Here is a 12,071-nt window from a genome sequence, read left to right as displayed (position 1 = left end):
TATTTCTTATTTTCCGAAAAATATTATTGACTGATCATGTTTGCAAATTATAAAACTTAGATATATTTATTACATTTATATATTTTTTTACAAATTGCGAGCCCTGTGTATCTTATCTTTAATCTATCATCTTGATGCAATCAATCTGTTTAACATACTTCTACTGTTTTCAGATAAGATGTTAAAATTAACAAGTAACTAAAATTAATTCGAATTCGAAGTTACATATGTTAAACTTGTTCGTATAGAATTGTATCAATTTGTAAAAATTAAGAGAAATGAAACACATGTGTTTATTTGTGAATTCAGTAATTCTCGTAGCAATTCTCCGACAATTTCAAATAGCACGTAGGATAGTGGTAAATAAAAAAATTGAGAAGAAGCAGCATGGTTACATGGATAAAGATAATGAGGATTGAGTACGAAGGGGTTAAATTTCTTGGTCGATTCGATCATGCAGTTCCTCGGAAGCGTCATCGGCGATCCAGTTTTCAGACAACGAAAACTGCCACGCGGTGCATTTCGCACTTCGGCCGTAGTGTAGGATTGTCGCATTCTGGGCCCACTTGACCCTCGTTGACACCGTGAACGGCTTAGCCGTTAGTGTTAAGTTCAGTTCACTCATACATAAATCTAAGTCCGCGCTTATGCCTTAGCTGGACGTTGTTGAAATTGAGCACGTGTTCAGATTTCATCGACGACAATGCTTAGATCATCCGGCTCATTCGATACGACCGAATCGTCGCGGATTCGACTGTGTCACGGAGTGTCGTCTCATCAGAATTAATGATCAAATTATTACGTTGCTCTCCTTATGTCTATTATTAAACCGCACGATTAATTCACAGCTTTCCCTGCGTTTGCTTTAGCCATTTTTACGCGCACGCTGAGCATTCTTCGCCGTCGTTTACATTTATCGCTTCATTCGCACGGAAACTACTAATTATCAATAATCTCAATCCACTCTTTTTTTTGGACCGATCGAAGTTATAAGTTTGGACGAAATTTGATGGAAAATTCTTTATTAATATGTGATTTCTTGTTTAAGTCTTATATTAAGTTTAAAAAGTTAATTAATAAATAATAGTCATTTGACATGTGATAAATAATTTTTAAAAGCAAGATTAATACTGAAAATAACGACGACTAAAATATGAAACTTGTATTTAGAGAAATTAATAATGCAATAGAAAGTTTATAATACAATAAGAAACATTAATTTTCATTCGTATATTTTACGAAAAATTGTTCCAATCTCCAAATACGTATTATCTTTCTTAATTTGTGAAATTTCTACCAAATTAAGAATTGATTTTATTCATTAATTCATTAATGTTAAAATATAAAATTCGTAACAGGGTTGGGATTATGTTTACATGTAATTTTACATAATTATAACATATAGTTGGTAGAGACAGTTAAAAACTTACTTTCTTCAATATACACCACATCTTGGATTTTAATTGATATTTTCTAATTCTACACATTTGAAAAATGTGTTGCTCCCACTATTAACTATTAAATATTTTAAGAAAAATTATATTTGAACAATAAATTGACCCATTATTGAACTTGTGTATGAACTTTTATATACGTAAAAGTAAAAAAAATAATAAAATATTCCCATACTTTATTTCATCTAATTGTTAGCATATTTTTAAGTATAGGAATAGACTGATAATTTAAATTGATAATTTAACATTTTTAAAAACAATTTGTACAAACATAATGATCGTAATTCGTAATAATTGCAATCCAGTTACACACGTTATTTTTAAAAGTAAGGTACATAGTAGATTCTGCATATAATATATCATATATGTAATTCCGGATTTGTATTATTTTGCATGATTATCATACGTGCATCTTGTTTTACCGTGCATCTGAGAATTGTAAAATAAATGAATGATACAAAAGATTTTATTTGACAGAACAGCAGTAAATGATAGTAATTAACGATTTTTAAATACATATAATAATTAAACAACATCTTTCTGAACCATTTCCAATTTAAGTATTTTCAATTTGATAATATTTTTTCCAAAATCACGTTAATAATAATTTAGCAGCACATAAATTTAGATTGTATTCTTGGATTATTCTGAAATATTGATATGCCACTTTACTATCTACATTGCTATGCTATCTCCATTTGCAATTGTAATATTAGCAACAATTAGTATACATATTTGTGAGTATTCAATTGTAAAATTTATTTTAGTTTTAACAAGATTTTCTATTGTATTATACTTAATCAGAAATTTGTAGCTTAATGACTTTATACGAACAATGTGTATATTTTAACAATATATTTATAACAATGCATTATAATCATATATTTATATATTTCCTTAAAGCACATACTCGTAATACTATTCATATATGAGCAACACTGATTTTTGCTTATTTTTGTTTATTTTAATCATCTACCTTTGCAAATTCAAGTTACACATTAATATATATAGTTATATCAAGTTATACATTAATATAAAATTAAATATATTACATAATGTTATATCTTATACGACATTCAATTTATTGTTAGTTATTATTTTGATATATTTACTTTATTTTATTTATCCTTTTCTTTTATTTATTATTTTACATATCATTTTTATATCCACTTCGTTAGTTATTTTCATATTATAAAAGAACCAAGTCACTTTATCTGTTAATGAAGAAATGGAGGGGAAGGATACGATTCGTATATACATATGTACGTGAAATCTTGAAAACGGTCGGACACAAATAAATAGTTAATTAGAAAATTGAATATTTTCATTTGCAGAGCCAAGCTTTGGCATTGACACACAAGGCCTCTCCACCTTCGAGGCCAAGCAGTGTGTCCTCGTTACCGAGGAGTCCTCAGTCTCACCAGTCCCAACAGTCTCAGCCACAGAATACTACTCAGCTTCCGCCAGTGCATCCTCATCAATCGCAGACACCCCTAAGTACGCCCCAGACACCGTTTGTTGCGCACAATCAACACCCCAAGCAAGAAGCAAATACAAGCCCCAAACAGGAGGGATTCGATCTCAGCAAATCTACTCCCAGCACTGGTGAGTTTTCTTTACTTTTCTTTTCCATTGTCAATGATTAAGTCAAATCAAGTAAATTGCTTCGCAATGACTTTTGATAATCAATATTTTCATTATTCATTATCGTACAATAACTGACGTAAGTCAAATTAAGTAAATTATGTACGTCGTCATGATTTTTGATAAATCTTTTTCTCTGGTTGACAATTAGTCAAATTAAATAATTATAACGAAATGAAATGTATACACTTTTGTTCAAAAGTTTTATTCATCATTTACATTTTGAATAAAATAAAATAATTTTCGTTTGATTCTAAGAAATAAGTTATAATTATAACTTTTTAATTATACATGTAATTCAATTTTAGATATTTTTAAACACAGGTAATTAATAACAATTTCAGTATTATAAATAATAATATTATGAGCAAAATATTTATTTGCTTGAGAAACTTACTTGAGAGTATTTTATTTGAAATCTTTACATGCTCTAAATTTTTGAACAGAAATAATTGGATATTTTTTTATTTTTGTTTTATAATATTTTTAAATGACTTATTTAACATTGAATAGTATAGACAATAGAATATAGTCTATAACTATATAAGAATAATATAATCTATAACTGTAAAGAAATATAGAAATTTTTTGATTTGAGGCTTTGTTTTCAAGAAAGTTGAGTTTGAAAATGTATCAAGTACGTACATGTATTGAGGCAATTTCATTCAAAGTCAATTTTCTTGAAAATGATGGTTTAAATAAGAAAATTGTATTCTACACTTTTGTAGGATAATCGTTTAAAATCAATGTATCAATTGAATTCAAGTACGACAAATTTTCTCAAAACGAAGCTTCAAATCAGAAAATTTTATTCTGTATTTCTTTTTATTTTTCCATAAGGAATCATCTGCTCGCTTGACATATCATTCGGCTACACTTTTTACATATGTACATATATTTTAACTTACACATACACATTTGTTCTGATTGATTGTATCATTTGTTTAGCATATAATAGCTATCGTAATTGTCCGGTTAATCCTCTGTCTTTTAGAACAATAAAAATAATCTGCCAATACTGTTCGAAGAACAGCGAAACCGTTAACGATCGTAACGTTAGAAGTTAAAGAACTTGGATTCCATGTTCGTAGAGCAAGTTTCCATCGAGAATGACGAAGTGCTCGTGTGCGTAGACGATGGAGGTCGCGCGGAGGGGTCGTTAAAGCTCGTAAACGAGATAGACTATCGGCGGAATTTCCTTGATCCTCGATAATGCAGTGGAAACAATTTGCACGCGTCCGTTTGTCGGAGCGAACGAAAACCAGAGTACGCGCGTGACTTTGAGATGTATCGATCATTAACACTTCGATAAGTGTTTGCAACGCATTTCTTAAATAGCTACTTGAATATGTCTGAATATGTTCTAAATAGCTACTTGAAAAATTTATATAGTAAATATTACAATAAATGCCCAACTTTAGATATTTCATACGGAGTAATAGAAAGAATAGTTAATAATTGCCAAATGGCAAAGAAAAATTCTACTAAACATGAATTGAAAAATTAATATTTTCAAAGTAATGAACAATGTTTTGTTTCGGTTAAAATAACTGATTTAAATCCTATGGACTTCTTTTGTGGGAATTTTTTTTTTGAATGTGCAACCAGATATTATAAAAAGCATTGCACTTTTCAAATATTTTTTCATATCATGAGCATTATGTACAACATAAAATTTGCTGTAAATATAAAGTACTATATGTACTATACTATAATATATAATATAGTATAATCTATATAGCATAAATATAAATATAATGTAATATATATTTCACATAGCAATTTATATGAATTTTATTTTATTTCATATACTAAATAATTGTGGACTTTTATATATTTTTTATATAGTACTATATGTACTATACTATAATATATAATATAGTATACTCTATATAGCATAAATATAAATATAATGTAATATATATTTCACATAGCAATTTATATGAATTTTATTTTATTTCATATACTAAATAATCGTGGACTTTTATATATTTTTTATATAGTACTATATGTACTATACTATAATATATAATATAGTATAATCTATATAGCATAAATATAAATATAATGTAATATATATTTCACGTAGCAATTTATATGATATATGGTATTATATTATAGTATAGTACTATATATGTATAGTATTATATGTTATATAAATTATACTATATTATATTATATTATATTTTATATAAAATTATAAAATAATATTTAGCACACGAAATAAATTTTTATTTAGAGATCATTTCTTTAATTCTGTTTATAAAGTTTTTTATAATTACATTACCTACCAGTCTACTAATTATAATACTTACGCACATTATTATGGCCAGCTCTTTAGAAAATTTAGAATGGAAATATTTTACGGGGACGTGTTTCAAACGATTTTGAAAGTTATATCCCAGTGGAATTCCCATGATCGTGACTTGGGGTAAGGAAACGGTGATCGTCGAAATACAGGGAGCGGAAAAGTACATATTTGCTCTTCAAATTTCGAATGACGAAAGGCAAGAGGAAAGAAGAGAGATGGGAAGACGTGGAAACACGCACTTCTTAAATCTACGGATTTCGTGGATCCTCTTTAAATCTTCAGCGTCAAAACTAATCCTCGGGTTTTCAGCCCATATCTCCTTTTTCCACATCTCTGTCACTCCTATCTCGACTTCTCCTGTCGTTTTCGGTTTTTTAAATCCTACAAAATTCCGCGAAACTTTAAAATCGATGGAAGGAACTGTTTGCCCCTGTTTCAACTAGTGCAGTCGAATAACTAGTAGTGATTTCTCCAGTGAATGATAAATTGAAAATCGAAGCTCCGAAGAAATTTTTGTCTGTTATGAAGTGATTGCTTATTATTTTACTGCTTGTTACTATTTTAATATTATTATGTTGTATTATATTATATTATGTTATATTATATCATATTATATTATATTACATAAAAGCATTTAAATGGAAACATCTTAATATCTTAAAGAGCTTTTATGAAAAAAATCCATAGGAGAATTCTATTTTTTTGAAAATGAAAAAATTTTATTCCACATATTTCTTGTTTATTTTTGCACTTGTAACCTCTTCTTAATTATTTTTTTTTTTTGTCACATCTAAAATTAGCGAAATTTAAGTAAAGTTTGTCAAACTTGACAAATTTTCAAAGTCGAGTTTTGCCAGAATCCCCATACGGAAAAATTTTATTTTTTTCTTATTTTTTCACGAGGAATCATTTTTTCCCGCTTGTATATAACATTCGGTCGCCTTCATGTTACATATTTACATAAAACATTATAAAAATATACGTATGTATAAATAAATTATAAATAAATATATATACATATAAATAAATTTATATAAATTGTGTCATGTACACACATATATTGTACATATATTATATTACTGCTCGTTATTTTTTACTAAAAAATTACGAATGCATCGTATTTAAAGAAGCGTTACAATAAAAAGTAATAAAGTATCATATTTAAACGAGATTGATGCTTTAAACTTCTGAGCGGGAATGTACAGTGTACACACCTTTCGAATGCGTAATCTTATAACATGAATTATATAAAAATAATTTTAGCTTTCAATATGGTAAGTTATAAACTGAAGAACATAAATGAATACTGAAACTGTTTTGCATAGCGATTTACATCAAATTCACAAGTGACAGATTGTCGACTGTAAATTTTTGTTGTACGAATTTTTCCAACTTTACAATTTTGCGCCGTGTGGAACAATCAGCTGAGTCAGCAGTAATTTGTGAATGTTACTTTACTTGTTTTTCTTATTTTATTATCAAGCTCATTGCTTGTTATGCAAGAAGATTTATATGTATCCATATATAGCTTAAGACTAGTAATTTGTGAAATTTTGCTGATAATATTATACTAATTCTATCCTATAAAGAAGCTCAACTCCTTTTCTATGTTTATTCAATATGTTTATCGCCGCTACACGAATTATTACTAGTTACGTTACAAGAATATTCGTTTAGCATTAGACCAACCATTAGCAATCAAACTCGCCAATATGACGAATTTTAGATTTCCTTTTTTATGATTGCTTAAAATTGCCACGGGGATTCTTGTAAAGATTAATAATGATTTCGATTTGGACCAAAAATATAATTGTATAAATCTATTTACTTTAACACTTGTAATTTAAATTATAATAAATTGTAATTGACGTTATTAATTATTATAGATTTATATACAGAATATTGTTATTTTAATATAAAAATTTTGTAATTATTTAAATTTCACGAATAGATTTTTAAATGGAAATTTTAAAGTGTAAAATTTCAAGGAATGAATACATAATATAAAAAGATAATATAAAATACAATGTTTTCTATAATGTTTATAGTACGTGAAACAACTTTTTTCAAATTTTAATTTTCAAATGTATGTATGAATTATTTATAGAATAAAATTCAAAGACTTTCTTGCATTTTTGTCTTAAATAGAAGTAATTGTGAAGTTTTTCATCAAAAGTAACTATCTCCGTTTTCGTTTTTAAAATGTAATTACAAATCTCTCTATTATTTCATTCAAATCACATAGTGTTTACTATCGTTTGTAACAGTGTTTTTATATTAAAATTTGAAGCTGAATTTTACATATCTTATTATTAGAATTTTTTCAAAATTATTCTTCTGACTATAGTGCACGAACGAAATTAGACTATAACTGAATAAAGATACAGTAGTTTACGAAAGTATTCGGACCTTCTACATATATGTGTATTTTATGCGTATTATAAAAAATATTTTGGAACTTTATTAATACTGTAATAAGAAATTATTATATTAGTAAAATTTCGAAAAATCAATCTATGAATATAAAAATTATAATATAATTGTTGCGAACGTAGAAGAAAATTAATATACAGTATGAATAGCGATTTTAAAATAAACATCTGTTAAAATTGGTTTTACTGGATATTAAGGTTTATCGATTATGGTTGTTTAAATATTCTTGTCATCTCTGTGAAATATTTACTTATTCAAATAAATATAAATTATTATTATTATATAATTATTAGATAATTATTATAAATTATCAGTTAAATGAATAATTGTTACAAAAAAGTATTAAATCTCTCAACTTCTTCTACATAGAAAATGTATATTTTGAAATTTGTTTCAGACTTGATCACTGTAATTATGATAGTCGAGCCTCGCTACAGTAATAACGAAATTTTAAAATGTTTCATATAAACACACATAGTGCACGTATAAAAAATATCTATAAGCATTTAAGCCTTTTCGTGGGAAATTATATACATGCATATATTTGTTTGATAGAAATTGCGTCGCCTCGCTCAATGGCTGGAGAGTACGACAATCGCGACTTAGGATAATAGGGTGTATGTCCATGTGTCTCGGTTTTACCTGTGCAAGATTTGCCTGATTTCTCGTGTATGAATAAGGGTTGAGTATCGAAAGAGACAGAGACACACAGAGAGAGAGAGAGAGAGAGAGAGAGAGAGAGAAAGAGAGAGAGAGAGAGAGAGAGAGAGAGAGAGAAGGATATTGTAACCCTTACAGACTAATCCGGATTAAATTCGAATCTCTGGCTATGTGGCTGGGCGATCTGTGAACACGTACTACACCGTCTTGCAGCATACGATTGAACTCGTTACGACATTTAACCCTTTCTCTAACTCCACTTAGATCGCTATGGGACTGAAAGCCGAACTTTTGACTCCCCTCGCCTGTTGTGTATCATTCAGAAGCTTCGAATTCGTTTGTTGGCCCGTCTACAACGGAAATTTATTATTTCCTAATAAGTTTCAATGAAAACGTTGAACAGCTATGTGATATTAACACTAAAATTACTAGAGCAAATCTGGACACTATTTGAAATAACATTATTTTATTTTATAATTACTTTGTTTTTGAAATAATATTAGAAATGATTATTTTGCAATTGGAATACAAAATTTGAAATAATCAAATAGTTTGTGGAAGATGGAAAATCTGTAATGCACACAGCTATGTGTGACTTTCAATTTGGTTACACAGAAAGAGAAAGTCAGTATCTAACTTTATCACAAAATTCGACTGAAAATCATAAATAATATTAAATAGATTTAATATCAAATTAAATACTTAGGAATAAGTAGTTACATTGAACTTAATTAAATTATAATCTCTAAATTCAATTCGGTAATACGTGACATTTGTAATTGTTAAATTACCATTCAAATACTTTTGAATTGACCTAAATATAGAGAGCCTCGCTCCAATTCAGATCAAGGATTCTCTCAATGACAAAACGCAATTCACTAAAATTTTCTCGTTTTTGAAATACAATAACTAATGGTATTCAATAATTAATAAATTAATGCTCAAAAGACTCGGAACAAATTTACTATTTATTTGCTTTAAAACTTGAAAAATTAAATTTTATACAACAAAGAAGCTTTGTTAAGTGTATTAATTTAATTATATTATATTATAAAATACACATGTATAAAACTGTCAGTGATCATTGTAAATCACAACAGTTTTTATACATGTGTATTTTATAATATAATATAATTAAATTAATACATTTAACAAAGTTTCTTTGTTGTATAAAATTTAATTATTATTTTTATATATATACATACGCGCGCACGCGCGCGCGCGTGTGTGTGAGTAGTTGATGCTATTTGTATACATATTTAAGAAAAAAATCGATATCATAATTTTAACTCTCAATTGCTATCTTTTGATTAAAGGCGAACATAATTTTAATTTATATTTTGCATTTTAGTCGTTAAAGGGGATAAGGTGTTTCTGCTGTATAAAATATGAAACAGGAAGAAAAATTAAATATTCGAAAATTCAGTAACCTAATCCATACGAACTTCTAACTAAACACTGTAAACGATATTAATTGGGAGTTAACTATGTTTGACGTTATATGATCATGGTCATAATGCAAAACATTAAACATAATATTATATAACTGTCATCATTATATTTAAGTACATGTATGACTAATTTCTGCGTGATTTTATATCCATTTTTTTAGTTACACATGTAGACCAACATTCTCTTTACAATTTTCTTCAATCAATTTTATTATCAAATTTCATTTCTTAGTATCTATTGAATTTATGAAAAGAAATTCCAGTTTACTTAATATTTTTTCGTCATTATATCGCAATCTAGATTCTATAACTAGTCAAATTTTAAAAAATTTAAATACCTATATTATAACAATAAATTATCACTCAACAGTTAATGAATTAATGTTGGAGAGCAAAATATTTAGTAAAACCAACACATGAAAATGAAAAAGTGCAATTAACAAATAACATAATAATTGATTCATCGATTGCAAAACATCACCGAAAATTGCCGCAATATCGAATATTATTTAACTATGAACATAATGCGTAATTAATTATGCACTATCCGCATTTAATCGTATCGTGATGTCATCCGTCTCATTAAGAACAAACAATAATCCATCTGATACATGTCAATCAGCATGCGAAGTACCTATTTAAGATTTTTAACACAGTCTGTCAAAAATAACGAGTTTATATTTTTTGATAATACAACATTTGTAGAAAGGATTCAGGAAATCAACACAACAAATGTGTTTTCTGGAGAAAGTGAAGAATAATTTTTAAATAGAATTAGATATTATTCTATAAATCAGAAAGGATGAGTCGGATTCTAGGATTCGAATTCTTTGAATGCAATAATTTCTTTATTTATAGATCTATTATCAACTCATGGCGTCATATTAGTCTCATTAGAAACAAATGAACACCATAATTTTACTTGGCAAGGAGTAAAATTGAATATTCGTTCTTGATTAAAATTGTCTTTGATTAAAGACTGACTTGATTTGATTAACAAAAGGAACGAGACAGTTCGAAACAATACATTTTACAACTTATAATAAGATACGTTTAGGGAATGGAAAAGAGTTCGAACAATTTTGAAAATCACTCTCATCATAAGTGAGAAATATATCGTGATAGTAAAATTCAAAGCAAAAATTATTGCCATCAGTTCCTGTCGTACGTTAACACGGGATCCATTTGAGCGAAAAGAACCGCACGAATATAACGAATCATTATTCCAACCTCCTGCGGGAAATTCACGTTCATCGGATTTAATTAAGATTATCCGAGAACACGAATTAAATTTGTCCTTCCGCAGGACGAATTCTGTTCGATCGGTGAACAGAACCGGCCGTTGAGACGACGAGAACGTGAATCGAACGTAACGAACGTTTATAAAACAGGCAGCGACGAACGAAATGAAAGAAGAACGGGACGGCGTAGACTTTCACGTACACCCTGTAGATAATACCTCGACTGTCGTGGAACACACAGGATATGCCAAGAGTGGAACACCGGTGGTGTGAGCGCGAGATGCGGAGTAGAAGAGAGGCGAGGATGGGGGTTAGGATTAGCTGAGTTGTGTGCGTTGGATTTCGGATTTGGGCAGCGGGCGGGTGGGGTGGCGGGCAGCGCACACTCGACCAATAATCCCGGATTAATCCCAGATTCGACCATATACGTACTATACACGTATATACCGAAGCGGAGACCAACACAGCCACTCCCGAGCGGCGGGTATATCCTCGCAGCGAGTTACTAGTACATTCGCAAAGGACGCGCATGGAGTCCCGGTCAAACCGAGTGACTGAAGTATACGTGGTCGCGATACGCGTACATTTGCACGGGCGTGCACTTGCAGCGTGAGGCGCGATCTGCGCGCATCGATAGAGAGAGAGAGAGAGAGTGAGAGAGTGAGAGAATGAGAGAGAAAGAGAGAGGGGGAGCGGTGCACGCGCGTCAGGACTCCGAGGAGAGAACCAGGCCGAGCCGCCAAAGGATTTGGCTACACGCACACAAAGCCACACATACACGTGAGGACACATCGATGCAACGGCCAAAGATAATCCTCACGAATACAGAACCTGGATAATCCCCGTGTAGGACCGTATATACGGTTGCCGGATCGCG

General features: G+C 29.5%; 1 protein-coding gene across 2 annotated transcripts in view; it reads left to right on the top strand.

The window, feature by feature from the left end:
• LOC122531833 (homeobox protein dve-1) overlaps positions 1–12,071 on the top strand; it is a 90,405-nt gene that overhangs the window by 12,295 nt on the left and 66,039 nt on the right. For both annotated transcript variants that reach the window (XM_043660072.1, XM_043660071.1), the window contains exon 2: positions 2,789–3,059. In XM_043660072.1, coding sequence (XP_043516007.1) covers positions 2,789–3,059 — 271 coding nt within the window. The remainder of the gene's footprint in view (positions 1–2,788; positions 3,060–12,071) is intronic.

This window comes from Frieseomelitta varia, unplaced genomic scaffold (assembly GCF_011392965.1).
Source record: "Frieseomelitta varia isolate USP_RPSP 00005682 unplaced genomic scaffold, Fvar_1.2 scaffold_418, whole genome shotgun sequence".
Classification (NCBI taxonomy): Eukaryota; Metazoa; Arthropoda; class Insecta; order Hymenoptera; family Apidae; genus Frieseomelitta; species Frieseomelitta varia.
The sequence above is the reverse complement of the archived record's forward strand: the minus strand, read 5'-3'. Positions and strand labels throughout refer to the sequence as shown.